The sequence below is a fragment of the Urocampus carinirostris genome, chromosome 1, assembly GCF_059441175.1.
Source record: "Urocampus carinirostris isolate Australia breed hairy pipefish chromosome 1, RoL_Ucar_1.0, whole genome shotgun sequence".
NCBI classification, from domain to species: Eukaryota; Metazoa; Chordata; class Actinopteri; order Syngnathiformes; family Syngnathidae; genus Urocampus; species Urocampus carinirostris.
Window position 1 is genome coordinate 31,725,762 of NC_142349.1, and position 18,880 is coordinate 31,744,641.

The 18,880-nt window shown below is 39.7% G+C and overlaps 1 protein-coding gene across 1 annotated transcript; it reads left to right on the plus strand.

Annotated features, from left to right (window-relative positions):
- The first annotated feature begins 1,210 nt into the window (after positions 1-1,210).
- cpdp (CPD photolyase) lies at positions 1,211-18,510 on the plus strand. The gene is made up of 10 exons (XM_088334962.1): positions 1,211-1,391; positions 1,472-1,764; positions 4,866-5,014; positions 7,327-7,509; positions 7,592-7,750; positions 9,822-10,020; positions 11,207-11,359; positions 12,810-12,931; positions 16,800-16,959; positions 17,789-18,510. The coding sequence occupies exons 1-10, from the start codon at positions 1,369-1,371 to the stop codon at positions 17,935-17,937; spliced, it is 1,590 nt and encodes a 529-aa protein (XP_088191088.1). The 5' UTR covers positions 1,211-1,368; the 3' UTR covers positions 17,938-18,510.
- Positions 18,511-18,880: the final 370 nt, after the last annotated feature.

The following is an 18,880-nucleotide window of genomic DNA, read 5'->3' on the forward strand; positions in this document are numbered from 1 at the left end:
TTCTTTGTATCTTATAAATCTAAAGAATGTGTGAGTCATTGCAAAATTTGTATGTACTGCAAAAGCGTAGTGTGTATTATTTACTGCCTTATGTTGAAAAAAAAAAAAACTGGAAAAACGAAAACCAATACTGTACTCATTTTAAGTATAAGAAAAATACAGCATATAAACTATCGTGTACAAGTGCACTTTTAAACACTTGGTGGTCGAGAAATAAACATTTTTACCTGTCATGTTTGGCTGCCATCTTGCCACCATGGCTACCCTCAAAACCTGTTTTTAATGTTTTGTTTTTATCTTTTAAATTATTCCCTTCAAAGAAAACATAAAAGATTCAGAACATAGTGAAAACATGTTTCACTGTAAAACAATTTTGGCTAACTTTAAGTATTATTTTCGATATATTTCAGTGTTCCTGTTTTATTTTTCTCTTTTACTTCTTTTCTTTTTTTCTATTTAATTTTCCCAATTTTTGTCACCCCACCCACCTGTTTTAGGATTTTTCTTCTCTTTAACTTTTCATTTTTTCATAATTTTCTTTCCCCCTCTTTTTGTTTTGTTTCTTCTTTCTTTTTCCTTTTACTTTTTGCCCTTTTTTCGCCCCCCCCCCTTTCCTTTTCCTTATATTTAATCACCCTTTTTACCGTTTTCCTCTTCTTGTTTTTCTTTTAGCGTTTTCTACACTGAGACCCTAATAATGCTCCACATAAGCAGGTCGGCGCCTTGTATGGCTGCATGGCGCTATTGGTGTGTGAGAGTGTGTGTGAATGGGTAAGTGTGAAGCACATTGTAAAGTGCTTTGGGGGGTCTTCATTGACTTGAAAAGTGCTACATAAATGCAGACCATTTACCATTTTTCTTTGCAAAAAGCTTGGCAGAGAAAGCGAGGGAGGATAATATTGTGTTTTGGTCACTATGAGTCTCCATAGTTTTTAGTCCTCCTTGTCCTTTTTAGCCGTTGTTTTTGGTTGCACAACATCAAACACATTGGCGCTTTAGTGGTCAAATATCACACCGTACCTTTAAAAATGTGACATGAAAAATATGCAGCAACATGTTCATAAAGTTCAAATCCACTTTGTCTGCGTAAAAAAACATGCACACCCTGTATTTTTTCCTGTATATCCACAATTTCCATGTCAGTCTTTTCTTTCCATTTTACTGAAGGAAAATAACTCGAGTCGTGTGTAATGGAACGGGGACCAGTGTTACAAAATTGTGACGTCACGTTTCTTTCGTAAGCGCTTAGCTAAACCCAAACACTCTTGTGCCTTCACGGTATTCGATTGAAATTGCAGCGATCATTTTTAAAACGTATCACCTCTTATCTGTGTTTTTAAGCCCCCTCCACCCCCTTTTTTGCAGTGTATGAAGCATTGTGTTTCGAGAACGTAAGTCGGCACACTAGTGAACACTGTTCTGAATGTCTGCATTGTGTGGTTTGTATCTTCTGTATGTTCTTGTTTCACAGCTCATTTGTCTCCTACTTGACGAAATCATTCGCTAACATCATGTCGGACAAAAAGCGCAAATCAACATCTGCTGGTGCATCTGCGCCCAGTGCCAAGCACCAGAAATCAGCTTCCACACCGGAAAGCAAAAAAGAACCAGGCTGGTTGCAAGACCTTGTCCAGCAAAACAGGTCCAACAATCAGGACATGAAAGTCAACAAAAAACGTGTTCGATTCATAACAGACACGCAAGAAGTAAAGCAAGACTCTAAAGGCGTTCTTTATTGGATGCTGAGGGACCAAAGAGTTCAAGGTACCATACAAACATCCGTATTTTGGGGCCCTTTACAGTAGGTGTCGGGAACCTTTTTGATCCAAAGAGCCATGAAAGCAATATATATATATATATATATATATATATATATATATATAAATAATCTTTATATTATTATCAGAGAGCCAAGGCATATATTTTAAAAACAAAACCCGCTCAGATCATTTTATTTCACTGTGTGACATTTGATTATTTGATAAAATCTATTAAATAATAATAATGCCAGAGCCTGTTTCCCATATCAACAATTATACCCCTTAAAATAAGACTCTTCAAAAGATAGTCATGGCTGATTTTGACCGTAAATAACAGTTTCAAGGTGCAAGCAGAGTTTTTTTGTAAAAATTTTACAAACTATTGCCAAGGATACGGATGCATTTAGGGAAGTGTGCTGTGTGTGTGGAGATCCGCCCACCCCGGCCGGTCACCCAATCAAATTGCTCTGGGGGCTTGGCTGGCGTTTTCGGATGTTTACTGTTTTTTCGGTTGGTTTTCATCACAGAGTGTCTCAACAGTAAACATAGATTGTTTAGTGAGCTTCCAAATACATATTTTTCTTGGAGACGTTTAGCCAAGTTGGGGTCTGTTGGTGTAACACCGTGACTGTAAACTGCAGTTGAAATGTTGCTCTATAGACACTTTTTAAGCCTATGTCACACAAGCCGTTAGATTGAAGCTGGAAGCAAAAGAATTTCTGCACTGGTCAGAAGTCAGAGGAAATGAATGCTGCTGTAGCTGTTAGTTGTCATCATGTTGTGTTTTGTGTGCCAGAATCAAAATCAAAATTGCTAGTGATCGTAAATTGTAATTTTACAGGATCTCAGCGGACACTCCTGATCAAAGACCATGAAGAGATTTGTGCATTAAAGAGAAAAGATTGGGCCAAGGCATTTTTGATGAGTGCCAGAAAGGAAGCCAGGTGTCACTTTAGCGTGTAAAGTTCTAAGTTACTCTTGTTTTTCTTTGTTCATTGTAAATCTAAAAATTTCGTGATTCATCGCTGATTTTTGATGCACTTCATAAGTGTACAGTGTGTATTTCAGTGTCATAATAGACGAAAAGATTGGACTGAGGCATTGTTAATGAGTGCCTCATTCCAATCTTTTCACTGTAATGCACAATTCACTGCTGGTATCCTGTAAAACTTCAATTTACAATCACTAACGTTTTTTCTCTCCTATTCTGGCACACAAACACACAACATGATGAAGACTAGCAGCTATGACAGCTTTCTTTTCTTTGGTCTTCTGTCCAGCGCAAGTATTGTTTTGCCTCCAGGCTAAGCCCCGCTTCACCAGATACATAACAATGTTTACAAACAAATTAAAGGGTCTATATATTTTGGACCAAAAGACTAGCTGTCTGTATTGGTTCGGTTTCGCTTATACTAAAATTGAAAAGTCGCGAAGAAGGTTTCTATGTCGTTAAAGGAGCCATATCTGACTCGCGAGTCATTCGTTCCCTACACCTGCTTTACAGTAACTATTATTATTATACAGGGAGTGCAGAATTATTAGGCAAATGAGTATTTTGACCACATCATCCTCTTTATGCATGTTGTCTTACTCCAAGCTGTATAGGCTCGAAAGCCTACTACCAATTAAGCATATCAGGTGATGTGCATCTCTGTAATGAGAAGGGGTGTGGTCTAATGACATCAACACCCTGTATCAGGTGTGCATAATTATTAGGCAACTTCCTTTCCTTTGGCAAAATGGGTCAGAAGAGGGACTTGACAGGCTCTGAAAAGTCAAAAATAGTGAGATATCTTGCAGAGGGATGCAGCACTCTTAAAATTGCCAAGCTTCTGAAGCGTGATCATCAAACAATCAAGCGTTACATTCAAAATAGTCAACAGGGTCGCAAGAAACGTGTAGAAAAACCAAGGCGCAAAATAACTGCCCGTGAACTGAGAAAAGTCAAGCGTACAGCTGCCAAGATGCCACTTGCCACCAGTTTTGCCATATTTCAGAGCTGCAACATCACTGGAGTGCCCAAAAGCAGAGGGTGTGCAATACTCAGAGACATGGCCAAGGTAAGAAAGGCTGAAAAACGACCACCACTGAACAAGACACACAAGCTGAAACGTCAAGACTGGGCCAAAAAAAATCTCAAGACGGATTTTTCTAAGGTTTTATGGAGTGATGAAATGAGAGTGAGTCTTGATGGGCTAGATGGATGGGCCCTTGGCTGGATCGGTAAAGGGCAGAGAGCTCCAGTCCGCCTCAGACGCCAGCAAGGTGGAGGTGGGGTACTGGTATGGGCTGGTATCATCAAAGATGAGCTTGTGGGGCCTTTTCGGGTTGAGGATGGACTCAAGCTCAACTCCCAGTCCTACTGCCAGTTTCTGGAAGACACCTTCTTCAAGCAGTGGTACAGGAAGAAGTCTGCATCCTTCAAGAAAAACATGATTTTCATGCAGGACAACGCTCCATCACACGCATCCAAGTACTTCACAGCGTGGCTGGCAAGAAAGGGTCTAAAAGAAGAAAAACTAATGACATGGCCTCCTTGTTCACCTGATCTGAACCCCATAGAGAACCTGTGGTCCCTCATCAAATGTGAGATTTACAAGGAGGGAAAACAGTACACCTCTCTGAACAGTGTCTGGGAGGCTGTGGTTGCTGCTGCACGCAATGTTGATCGTGAACAGATCAAAGCACTGACAGAATCCATGGATGGCAGGCTTTTGAGTGTCCTTGCAAAGAAAGGTGGCTATATTGGTCACTGATTTGTTTTTGTTTTGTTTTTGAATGTCAGAAATGTATATTTGTCAATGTTGAGCTGTTAAATTGGTTTCCCTGATGAAAATAAATAATTGAAATGGGTATACATTTGTTTTTTGTTAAGTTGCCTAATAATTATGCACAGTAATAGTCACCTGCACACACAGATATCCTCCTAAAATAGCTAAAACTAAAAAAGCCCCACTCCAACTTCCAAAATATTCAGCTTTGATATTAATGAGACTTTTGGGTTCATTAAGAACATGGTTGTTGTTCAATAATAAAATTAATCCTCAAAAATACAACTTGCCTAATAATTCTGCACTCCCTGTATGAGGATATGTTTTCCTTTAGATAACTGGGCATTGATCTACGCCCAACGCCTTGCCACAAAGAAGAATCTGCCTCTGCACATCTGCTTCTGCTTGTTTGTTCCAAAATCTGAGTTGTCCACACTGAGACATTACAGCTTCATGCTTAAAGGACTGGAAGAAGTTGAAAAGGTACACCTATGAAATTTAGTTCTTTTGCTTGATTAATTTCAAATACAGCTAAAATTACATTTTTCCCATGATAGTAAAACGTGAAAGCAGCGAAAAGAAAAGCAAATGATGAATGGTGTCGAAAGATAGGAGTGAACTTTGAGGAAAGGAGGAAAGTGTTCTGGAAAGAAGTGAAAAGAGTAAGAAACAGTGAGTCTGGAAAGGAAGAGAAAGTGAAAGATATGGATGATAGATTGCTGGTTAGCGGTAGTGCAGTCAGGACGAGATGGGCAGAGTATTTTGAGGAGTTGCTAAATGTGGAGGATGGGAGAGAAGTGAGAGTCGAGGCGATCGATGGTATGGAGAGAATGCCCGTGTTGGGTGATTTAAATGTGAAGCCTGTGGAAACATGGGAGGTGCAAGAGGCAGTGAAAGAAATGAAAGGGGGGAAGGCACCTGGGTTGGATGGTTGTACTGCTGAATGCCTGAAAAAAGGTAGGACAGCTATGAATGACAGGTTAGTACGCTTGTTGAATGTATGCTTTTTAAGTGGTGTGGTTCCTGTTGATTGGTGTAGTGCATGTATGGTGCCATTGTATAAGGGTAAAGGTGATAAGTATGATTGTAGCAATTCGAGAGGTATCAGTTTGTTGTCTGTGCCGGGTAAGCTGTATGGAAGAGTCTTAATTAAGAGAGTGAGACAAAGAACGAATGAGGTGGTGATGGAGGAGCAGAGTGGTTTCAGGAAAGGAAGAGGATGTGTGGATCAGGTGTTTGCAGTACGACAAGTGTGTGAGAAATATTTTGCAAAAGGTAAGGATGTTTATTTGGCTTTCATGGACTTGGAAAAGGCGTATGACACAGTTGATAGAGAGGCGTTTTGGCAAGTGATGGTGATGTATGGAGTCGGTGGAAAGTTGTTGAAAGCATTGAAGAGTTTTTATATGAACAGCAGAGCATGTGTAAGAGTAGGGAGTGAGACGAGTGAGTGGTTCCCTGTGTTGACTGGTGTGAGACAGGGGTGTGTGATGTCACCATGGCTGTTTAATGTGTACATGGATGGTGTGGTGAGAGAGGTGAATGCAAGAGTATTTGGCAGAGGTGTAGACATGATGGACAACAGTGGAACAGTGTGGCAGGTAAGTCAGTTGTTGTTTGCAGATGACACAGCGCTTGTGGCTGATTCTGAGGAAACATTGAGAAGGTTGGTAACGGAGTTTGGAAGAGTATGTGGCGTAAGTTATTTGTCAATGTTGGGAAGAGTAAGGTGATGAAGTGTTCACGTGATGGAGTGGGCATGACGTTAGAAATCAGGTTGCATGGACAGGTGCTGGAAGAAGTTGAAAGCTTTAGGTACTTAGGTTGTGATGTGGCTGCAGTTGGTGGAATGGAGTGTGAGGTATTGCACAGAGTGAGTCAAGGAAGCAAGGTTTTGGATGCCCTGAGGAGAGTGATGAACAACAAGAGTATGAGTATGGATGTTAAGAGGGGATTGTATGAGAGTGTGATTGTGCCGACTGTGTTGTATGGTGCAGAGACTTGGAGCCTGAACGCAGATTTAAGAAGGAAGTTGAATGTTTTTTAGATTAAGTGTTTGAGGACTATGTTAGGAGTGACAAGATTGGATAGACTGAGAAATGAAATTGTGAGAGACAGAACTAGAGTAGTCGTGGAACTGAGCAAGCGTGTTGATAAGAGAGTACTCGGTTGGTTTGGACACATAGAGAGGATGGATGAGGAGCGAATGTTGAAGAGGATCTACAGAGCAGAAGTCAATGGAAGGAGACCAAGAGGAAGGCCGCGATTGACGTGGATGGATGGTGTTATAAGTGCACTACAGGAAAGAGGTCTAAATATAATGGAAGCTAGAGCTCTTGTTGGTTATAGAAAAGTGGAGAGGTGTTGTGAAAGGATAGTGGGATTGTGGACGCGTTCTTAAGGATGGGCTGGGCACCCGTATGATGCGGCAGGGGTAAACCAGTGAAAGCTGTCGGGCCCTGCTGTTGAACAAAAGAGTGTTTTGTGTCACCCTAACCCGAGTGACATGGCCACTTTCTGGTGTCCCATGTTGATCTGGAGGGCTGAAAGCATGACCAACTTGGGTGCCGAGGTGCCTAACTTGTTTGGGTGTTTGGGCAATTGGGTTGGCCATGGTCTAAAAATGTTTGTGTGTTGTTTTTTTTGCTATTTATTTCCCTTTTATTTTCTTTGTTATTGTATGTGTGTGTCTTGCTGTCGGTCACCCCTCTTGAGGGATATGACCAAGGTAGATAGTGATTGCAAATAAGCAATAAGGGACAATTTAGAAAATCGTCCTTTCTTTTGTTAAACAGGAATGCAAATCTTTAGACATTCAGTTCCATTTGCTGCAAGGCTCTGCTAGCAAAGTAGTGCCTGGCTTTGTTTCTGAAAAAGGCTTTGGGGCGGTCGTGACAGATTTTTTACCCCTGAGGGAGCCTTTGAAGCACTTGGATGATGTGAAAAAAGCGCTTCCTGATGATGTTCCACTCATTCAGGTAAACGGAAATAAGGAATGAAATGCGTTATATGTTTTCCCTGATTTTTGTTGTTTAATGTGCTTCCGATTTTGTTGCACAGGTCGATGCCCACAATATTGTTCCCTGCTGGATAGCATCTCCTAAACTTGAATATGCTGCCAGGACAATCAGGGGGAAAATTACAAAACTTTTACCAGAATTCCTCACTGATTTTCCTGGGGTTGAGAAGCATCCCTACACAGCAACAAAGCAGGCCACAGTAAGCAACCCTTGTTCATTATTTAACTGTCACTAATCACAGATAATGACCAGGGATGTTCCGATCAGATATTAGGTTTTAACTATTAATACGGCTCTTTTATGAATTTCAGAAAATATCGGAATCGGCTCATAGTATAGCTCTTCTAGGGCTTGATGTGTTGCTGTAAATTATCATGTCTTCTGACTTATTTTGTCAATATTTTCAAAATATTTTTTCCTTGAATTAATAACTGATTTTAACATTATGGCTTAGCTTCATTGGTCAAATTTATGTTGGTATTCTAACAGTATGACTTAATTTAGAAAAAAAATCATTATCTTTAAGTACTATGAAAGAGTTGAGGATGGACATTGGTTTCTGTCTGAAATACTGGTATCGGAACATCCATGCTTGTAACAGTACATCTTTTTAACCAAACAAAATATATAACATTTTTACTGCAATACTTCAAAAGCATGAAGTTAGACTTGTGCTGAGAACTATAAAGCCAGCTAGTGGAGTACTTCGGATGGCACTTGAGGTCTGTGTTAACCAGCTGTCTGTGGTATTCACCACACGCTACATCCAGCTCCTGTCACAGGCTACTATTCCATCCTTTCAAAAACCTCCACCTTCATACCTAGCCCCAGGATGTCATCAGAAGTGGTTGGCTTTAATGACTACATAACTGTTGCACTTATGCCTGTGGTCATGAAGTGCTTTGAGAGGTTTGTGTTCCAGCACATAAAAGACTCTACCCCAAACACTGGACCCTCATGAGTTTGGCTACAGGGCAGATCGCTCTACTGTAATTACCTTAAGCCTGGAGCAGCCACCTGGATTAAGGGAATCTATGTGAGGATGCTCTGCGTTCAATACAGTCATGACAAAGATCCTGATCGAGAAATTCACCACCTGGGGCTCTCCTTTTACACCTGTCGCTGAATTATGGACTTTCTAATTGCACACTGTTTGTGAAACTTGCTCACCACGTCTCCTAACATTCCCCCAAGGATGTGTGCTAAGACCTTTGCCATTTACCCACTACACCTTTGACTTTTCACAAGCACAATTGTTAAGTCATCTGACAAATTCCCTTGGTCGGTCTCTTTTCTGATGGGTTTGAGATGGTGTATACTGTATGGTAGACCCTGACAATTTCGTGTTCGAAAAATTAACTAGAGAACACCACAAAACTCAGGATTTAGGGGGAAAAACACTGACCGATCTTCACTTATCATGAATGGAGTGTGTGGAGAGAGAATCTGTTCATTCAAACCCCTGTGTATGAACATCTCCAATGACATCTCCTGGTCTATCAAGACCAGAACATTGGTAGGAAAGGCCCAGAAGCGGCTCCACTTCCTGGAAGTGGTGAGGAAAAACTTCCTGGAACAGAAGCTGCTGGCGTCTTTCTACAGAGCCAAAGAGCATGGTGTGGTATACAACATCATGATGTGGTATGATGGAAGCACAGCTGCAACAGAAAAACTTTGAGTCATCAACACAGCTCCAAAAATCGTCGTCTGCTCTCTATCAATTCTAGTGGATATTGCCAGCTTGCCGCAGCAGAGCCAACAAGATTATAATGGACTCCTCTCACCCTGGCCACCACCTTTTGGACTTTCTGCTCTATGGCAGATGCTACAGATCCCTTAAAAAAATGACTAACAAGCTCAGTGACATATTCTTCGCCAAGGCTATCGCAAACCAAAAAAAGCACAAGAGACTGGGAAAAAATATATATATCTTGCCTATGTGGGTTTACATTTTATTTCTCAGTTCTTACTCTGGAGAAATGTTTTTGCTAGTGTCATTGCACTATTTTTATTGCATTTTCATTTTATCTTTCTGACATCCTTCCAAGCCAGTCTACAAGCACTAACTTGTAAATCTTGTCCTTTTTATCCTAGCATTATTTCTCTTTTTTCTCTTTAGTCTTTTTAAAATATTTTTCCTGGAGTGCCACATCTGTTTTCGCGGTAAATAATGCTTATAATGTTTTATGACAATGACAATAACGGATATGTTAATGTTATTATAACACTCAACAAATTAACTGTTTTTTGTGTGCCCTTCCCTCTTCCAGCCAGTGGATTGGTCCAAAACCCTGGCCTCCCTGCAGATAGACAAAACTGTGGACGCTCCCGAGTGGGCCCAGCCTGGCGCTGAGTCGGGAATGGCCATGTTGGAATCCTTCATTGACGTTCGCCTCAAACTGTTTGGCACTCATCGTAATGATCCCAACCAGGCTGCACTCAGCCAACTCTCCCCTTGGATCCGTTTCGGTCAGTATAGCCCTCAAGGCTGATGATTTCATTTGTACACATGTTTGTTCAGTTTGACTCTGAATCGTACTTGCTTAACATGAAGGCGCATAAATAGTTGATTTTGTTACCTTTTTTCTGGGGTTAAGATAATTGCAAAAATGTACACAGTATTCTGCCTTGCGGTACGAGTTCAATTTGTTCCCTACCACTCTTAAAACCAAATTTTCCACTATGAAGTTTCTTTTTCGACCAACCGTAGTATTCAAAAAATTGAAACCATGCACATGTAGCTTTAAGTGCTTCCGAAAGGGTCTCACTCAATAAAGACACACTCTGAGTAAATGGATCTCAAGCTTGGCCAAAGTCGCGTGGACTCTGCTGCTTCCATCCAAAATGCAGCCGTGTGGCAATTTCCCACATGATCCTGCTGCTGCCGCTAAGCCTTCAACTGCTGGATTGCTTTTGTCACAGTACTCTTTTATTGATTTCTCAAGAGAGCCATTGATCTCAGCAGCGTATCACCAAGAAGTGAGAAGTGCCTGCCGTTTACATCCACGTGGCAAAAGCATTTCCCAGTTTTCATTTCTACAGTTAAGCCATTTTAACCACAGTTTGTTTTGAACATATCACAAAAGGCAGCCATGTTACAGAAATAGTTTTTTTATTTGGTATAGTTTGACCTCTTCCACTGTCGTTTCAAATGGAAATTGTGTGTTATTTAGCACCTCGAAGTGGTCAAAATTTGCTTCATTTAAAAAAAAAAAACATTTGTATTTGAATATTAAGGAAAATACATGAGATATCATATAAACGTGTATTATTTTTTTATTATTGACTTCAGCACCCAGCATCCCTCCCTAATTACAAGCCCTGACTCATTAAAGTTAAAATTTACACTTCTTAAGTTTATTGAATGAAATAATTGTGCTGTTAAAACCATAAATAGTAGAATATATTCACAATTTTTTTTCAAAAAACAAAATGACCAGCAAAACCCAAACAACTTCAAGTACCGTATATATATCGATGCCGCTTAGAAAATATTCTCATAGACATGATTTATTTGTTTTGGTTGTTTATTTTAGATAAAAATTACAAATGCATACCAAAAAAGTAAATATTTGCCCTCCCCCAAATGCATTATTTAGAGAGCATCCATCTATTGTGCTCACCATGTGATTGTGTACATTTTTAATGCCTTAAGGACACCTGTCTGCCCAGCGTGTGGCCATAACAGTGCAACGCCAAGGAAAGAAAGCAAGCGAATCGGTAGCGCCCTTCATCGAAGAGCTCGTAGTTCGCAGGGAGCTGACAGACAACTTCTGCTTCTATAATGAGAAATACGACAGCGTGCAAGGTAAGTTAAAGTCTTGGAACTTTATAGACAATTACAGCCCAAGACAGTTATGCCTCGCAAGCCAGATATGGCTCCTTTCATGAGTACGTATGGCTCGGAGATATAAATCCGCCACGTGCAAAAGTTCTTTACGTCATTCTGACTTTGGATCGAGCTAAGCACACTTCATGACATGCAAAGCCAATGCAACACGGAACTCTGATGGTTTGGCCTAGTATATATATAGTGCACAGTTTTAACTAGTTTACAGTCGGGGTGTTACACTAATTTACCCTGTTTTGTGTACATCTTTACTGTATCTTTTTATATGGAAGCTCAATAAACAATTTATGTTCACTGTTGTTACATTTCGTAATGAAAAGCCACGGAACATCCTGTAAACATCAAAAAACGTCAGCCAAGCACACAAACGGATTTGGGTTTTCTGAGTGTGCCTTATAGCCTTGCAAATACAGTATATCTTTATTTGTTTCAAAATACAAAACCGTTCAAAAATGTAACAAATCAAACATTACAGAATAGTGGTTTTAGCTCAGATTTTTAAATTGATTTATTTTGGTTGTTTTAAAAAAAATCCCCTCCCAAAGAAAATGTGTCAGGCTTGGTTTCAATGGGAAACAAGTCTGTTGTATTAATCTTAAATTTGCTAAAGAAGTAGAAAAAAAGTCAACCTTCAACCTAGAATACTTTCTGGTCTACTAGTGATCCCAAGAGCCAAGAAGAGATCCGCAGATTCGAGAGCGTTCTCCATCCGGGGCTGTGGAATGCTCTTCCCCCTGAGATTCGATCATCTGCAACCTCAGTGGAAATGTTTAAATCCAAGCTTAAAACACACTTCTATTCTATAGCATATGAATAACCTATATTTTGTGTTGACAATATCTGTTTATTATTTGCCCTCGTGTAGGTTTTAGATCAGGGGATGGTGTCATAATAGTCTGTAGTTTGCAATAGTCTTTTATCTGTGCAGCCCTTTTAGACTCTTTATTATTAAGGGTGCCAGCTCGGTGGCCTTGGGGGTATGGCGCCCGCCCCGAGACTGGGAGGTTGTGGTTCAAGCCTCGGCCGAGTCATACCTAAGACTTAAAAACATTGGTACCCGTTGCCTCCCTGCTTGGCGTTCAGCATTAGGGGTTGGAATTGGGGGGTTTGGTCACCTAATGACTCCCAACACCTCAGTTGGGTTGAGCGAGGGGGCTGGGAATCCCCTCCTCTAAATCAATCTGGTATTCAATGACTCTAGTCACCTCCCACTAGGGGGGATATGGCTGTGGTATATAATATAATATATATAAAATGATTAAGGGCTATACAAATAAACATGACTTGACTTTCTTCATTGTGAAATATTTGAGACATTAAGCTTAATGGAGTTCATACCATCAGCACATCAAGCACTTTGGTAGACTCACCCGTTTTTCTTTGTTTTGTTGATGCTTTATTTTTCCAGGGGCTTATGAATGGGCTCGAAAGACCTTGCAAGATCACGCCAAGGACAAGAGGCCTTATCTGTACACCAGAGAGCAGCTGGAGAAGGCAAAGACACACGACAAGCTGTGGAACGCAGCTCAGGTACAACCTCATGCACAAGCGAAAAAAATATTACAGCGGTACCTCTTTCACAGGATCCTAATTCCTTCCGGGATTGTGCTCGTAGCTCAAATTGCTCGTGTGTCAAGCACAATTTCCCGATATGAAATAATAAAACATTTATTGGTCCGCTCCTGTCCTCCCAAAAGCATCCAAGTGAGCCCTAAATAGTTATAAATCTTTCTGATTATTAAAATATATTAAAATAGTAATTTAACATTAAACAAACAAACATGCATCCATCCATCCATTATTATCTGCACCACATATCCTCAGTAGGGTCGCGGGGGTGCTGGGGCCCATCCCAGCTATCTTCGGGCAGTGGGCAGGGGACACCCTGAACTGGTTGCCCGCCAGTTGCAGGGCACACAGGGACAGACAATTCTCTCGCCCATTCACACCTAGGGACAATTTGGACTGGCCAATTAATCTGACATGCATGTTTTTGGAATGTGGGAGGAAACCGGAGTGCCCAGAGGAAACCCACGGAAGCACGGGGAGAACATGCAAACTCCACACAGGAAGGTTCAATCTCATGACCTCAGAACTGTGCCGCTCATGCGCTAGTCACTGCTCCGCCGTGCTGCCCGTTAATCACATAGTAATAAGATAAATAAGAGTTTATTATGAGTGCCATGACGATTAAAAGGAGTCACGGAGATCGCGTATTGTTTAACTTATACGTTTTCCCTGAATTTCATACGTTTTTTTTTAACATTTCAAATTGTGAACGCCATTTGATAACTTTTATACACCACAAAACATTTTTTTAAACTGACTAATCTCATTTTGCCCATTTTGCCTCTAATCCGGATCATCTCGGCCACTGGTAGCAGACGACCACAACATCGTACAATAGTAATACTGTCACGGTAATCTACATAGTCTGTCTTGCTTTGTGTAAGTACTACATTGTGTTGGTAAGGTTTATTATGAAAAAGTATCATCGGCGTCAACGCGAGGTTTCTGGGGTTTCCTTTAATCCCAGAGGAACGATGACAAGCAAATGCAGTTTAGTCTATTTCTGCTGCAACCTCCGCTAGAGAAAAAAAAACCCACAAAGACACATCTATGTTATGCAACCATCATCCTCCTTTTTTTCACGCAGTAGTAAATAGCTGCACGCCTTTGTAATCGCCATCTTGAATGGACACACGATCCAAAAACACATGACCTAGACACATCAAGGGCGAAGAAGAAAACTACAAAGGTATCACATCGTACTTGCACGTTATGACTGTGGCTTGGAGAAAAAAATGTAATTACATTTAGATAAGGCAAGATTTTACAGTAAGATTAGTTTAAAATAAGTTCCTAATCTCACTTTTCAATTCTTTTGACAGGTTACAGCGAGAAATTGATATCTTAAGAATAAGGCTTGTGTTTGTTATTTGCCTATCCCTGGTGGTGAATACACAGTCAGTTTCTGATAGGTATGAGTGTGCTTGATAGTATTTTTCCTTTGCCACAATTCGACTTGAATGAACCCCTGCATCACTCACACAATAAAAACGTTTGAATTGCTTGTTTGCAAATGGTTGTGTCCCTGGCACGTCTGCCAAGCCATTTGAAATAAAGTTAACAAAAAGTTTATTTTTGAGCTGCCACTGTCTACAAAAGTTTCAGTTATAAAAACCTTTAGGGGTTTATACATAGAGAATTTTTTTTGTCAAGTAAGAACTGCAGTTTTGTTGGATACATCAGTGAGGGTTTTCTTTATATATGTGTGGGATATTTAAAATACAAGGTGGCAAGATATATTTTAACTACCTAAAACTAACTATGCAAACTGCGACCCAGGGGCCACATACGGCTAGTCGACCTTTTTAATCCAGCCTGCCGGATAAAAACGGTAAAAGTGAGATTTACCATAACAATAACGAACATAAGGGAACTTTTTGGGTCCAGATTGGGTTTTTTGCTTAACCCTCACGTTGTCCTCCTTTTTGAGGACCATATTTGTCCTTTTTTATACAGCTTACATCGAAATGTGAATAAAAAACAGATTTTTTTTTTCGACTGTTGGGACCAATCTAAGAAACACAAGGTTTAGAGTTAGATGAAATATAATTTAGGGGATTTATTTTCTGGGTTTTGAACAACACAGTGGCGGGTCTTTTTGACCCGAAGATAACAGGAGAGTTAAATTATCTTCCAATAATAAGCTGTTATATTTGCTCAAGTGCAAAGTCTTGAAACTGTTCTTAATACAGATAACAAAACAAACATCTGCATAGCTCATGATTTTGACTATTCTGTTTTTTTTTGTCTAAAAGCAACTTAAATTAACAATGTGATATTATGGAAAAAATAAAACTTGTTTTGGTGCCGCTTTTGTCCCCAGTCTCCCTTCATGTAGGTCAGTGTTTTCTGACCCAAAGAGCCATAGAAGCACAAATATTAAGATTTTTTTTGAGAGACCCACATCATGTGTTTTGGGACGAAATTCAACCTAACCACCAAACCTGCTTTCCAGACAGAAGCTAATTCTTCAGCAGATTTTGTTTCGCGTTGTGAGATTTGATGATTTGATCAAATGTATGAAATAATAGTAATGCCAAAGACTGGGTCCCATATAAATATACAATATAAAATTTGTCTCCCTCCTTCGGTTACTTAAGAGATCGGGGCTAAATTTGACCGACATTTTTGTCCTAAATAATGGTTTCAAAACAAGGTGCGAGCAAAGTTATTATGTAAAAATATAAATATAACATAGTTACCTTCGATGCAAACGACACTGGGCGAGGGGGACAAAGCAATGCAAGCACTGAGTGTATAGCTCTGCCCATTCCTACCGCTCACCCAATCAAATTTCTCTGGGGGTTGCTAGAGTTTTTGGGTGTTAAGTTTGTTCCGTGGGTTTTCGTCATAAAGTGTCTCAAACGTGAGCATAGATTGTTTAATAAGCTTCCATACTAAGTTTCTTTAGCGATGTACAACCAAAACAGGGTCTGTTAGTGTGACACCTTGACTGTAAACTGAAGTTTAAACTGTTCCCTGTATATACAGGACTGAACATTGTATATGTTCATTGTCCTTCCCGTTTTGCACGTGCTTCATTCGGCTTCGCATGTGAGAAAGCAATAAGTAAATGTGCATGTTATATCTGAGCCAGATGTCTAATATGGCTCACAAGCCATAGGTTCCTGACGCCTTATATACGGTAGGTCCTTTTTTCTTGGGGGAAAAAAAACAAAAAAAAAATGTTTTTCTATTCCTGCTTTTTTTAACATATATTTTATTAAGATATAAATTGAATTTCATGCCAAAAAAATAATATAATACAAATAAAAACTAGCTTGTCCAAATTATTTTTGTTTTTTAATGTATATTATCAAATTTATTGCTTAAAAAAGGGACAATATATATATATATATATATATATATATATATATCAACCAGTTCAGGGTGTCCACTGCCCGATGATTGCTGGGATGGGCTCCAGCACCCTCGCGACCCTACTGAGGATAAGCGGTGTAGCTAATGAGATGAGATTATATATATATATATATATATATATAGATATATAGATATATATACATAGATATGAAAACAAATTTGATGACCCGTTTAAACAAAAATCATATGGAATATGACATTTAAAAGTCTGCAAGTATATTTATTGAGAAACATTGGATCTGTCTTTTTTCAAGTATTGCCAAGGTATCAGATTCCAGACTGTATTAAATCAATAATTAATTTCCTCCTCATAGGCCCGGGCCCTATTCCAAATTTTTAGTGCAATGCGGCTTTCGACTCAAGACGTTTACCCTCCTATGACCTAGGTTATGTTTGAATATGTTGAAGTGTTGTTGAGTGCAAACCAAATATCTTATTCTTCCTTTAGTATCAGGTGGTATCTGAGGGCAAGATGCATGGCTTCCTGCGAATGTACTGGGCCAAAAAGATTCTAGAGTGGACGTCTTCACCAGAGGAGGCGCTCTCCATCGCCCTCTACCTCAATGATCGCTACGAGCTGGATGGCCAAGATCCCAATGGATTCGTTGGTACGTCATACACACTACTATACTGTCACTCATACTAGTACTATACTCTCATACATACAGTAATGTACTCTCTCACACGTACTATACTCTCAGATGCACACTATTATAATCTTCTGCACATATTACTCTACTCTCTCGCACATATTGCTATACTCTCACATCCTTACTACTTTTCTCTTATTCATACTGGTACTATACGGTCATCCACACGCAATTATACTCCATCGCACATTACTGTTCTATCATACACACACTACTATGCTGTCACACACATATGACTATACTCTCTTGTGTATACTACTATACTCTCTCATACCCGCTACTATACTTTTAGCAACTCAAGTTTGACATCGAATTGTACAACATATACACACAGATCAGTGAGCATTGCATACTAGTTGTGTAAAACCCCTAGAGCAATAGCAATTTTAATAGTGTGTGAGAATGAATGGTGGTGCCTAAGAGTGTGTATGAGTGGTCTATAGTAGTATGTGTGTGTGGGAGTATAGTAGTGTGTGTGAATGCGTGTAATAGTGTGTTAGTCTTAAGTACTATGTGTGTGTGAGTACAGTAGTGTATGTGATATTAGAATTCTGTGTGAGAGAGTATATTAGTATATGAGAGAGTATAGTAGTGTGTGTATAAGAGTATTATAGTATGTGTGAGAGATTATAGTGGTGTGGCCGAGAGAGTATACTATTGTTTGTGCCTGGGTGTGACTATTAAAGTATAGTGCATGTGCGAGAGTCTGATGTTATATGTGAGAGCAATAATGATTTACTTCTCGAACGGCTGTCATTTTTTATTGGTTTCTCTGGTTGGTGTTTAGGCTGCATGTGGTCCATTTGTGGCATCCACGACCAAGGCTGGGCAGAGAGAGACGTTTTTGGGAAGATCCGCTACATGAACTACAAAGGTTGCCTTCGCAAGTTCGACGTTCCCAAGTTTGAAAAGAAATACTGTCCCAAAGGTCTTTGAGTGAAATTTTGTGCTTATTTGTTTCTTCTCGGTTGTTCAGTAACCGCAATGTTTACAAAGCATAACATTAGTGATAGTTTTTGGTATGCAGTTTCACATTTTTTGTGACGTTGTTACTGTAATGTCTGGTTATCGTTCCGTGTCAGAATAAAACCTTTTCTAAGACTTTTTTTTAAATACAAATATACAAATGCTCGTAGCATTTCTAGATCCTTTTTTCCAGGCACGGTCTTTCAATTTCAGTGTGCATCCAACATTGTCAAAGGGAATGAGAATTTTGGAATTGATTTTTAATTTTCAGCAGTGCCTTGAGTTACAAAGACATGAGATTGCCTAATTTTAGTCACTGACTTACAAGCCCAAAACTTGGCTTGCAAGAATCTTTTGGTAGATAATGACTCAACTTACTTAAAAACAATAAGCAGTTGGTACGATAGAAAATATAGTTTCAAGTTGCCAGTGGTGGGCCGTTAGGCCCTGGACGACCTTCTCTGCTGGCTTAAAAAAATATCTGAATCATGTGATGTAATTATATTCTGTCCATGAATACTTATTAAATCATTTCAAATTGTCTATCGGCTACCTTTCTTTGTTTTTCCCCTGGTTTCTCTTCTTCCACATGTGCGTTTTCCTATTTCGGCATTTAACCAATCACATTTCAGCTATTAGTTGTTGCCAGGCTCAGAAATATTTCTGGAGGCCTTTACAATAATATCTCCAGGCCCTCCTGAAGCATAGCATAGTGACAATGAAACTTGGTCCAGTCAATCAGATTTTAAGTTGGTGACAAAAAGGCCTTTTTGCAGTTGTGAGAAACTGTCAGCCTGGGGGCGGTAATGCACCAAAGTCTAAAATCTATTCTAAATGGTAAATGGTCTGCATTTATACAGCGCTTTTCAAGTCAACGAAGACCTCCCAAAGCACTTTACAATGTGCGTCACAC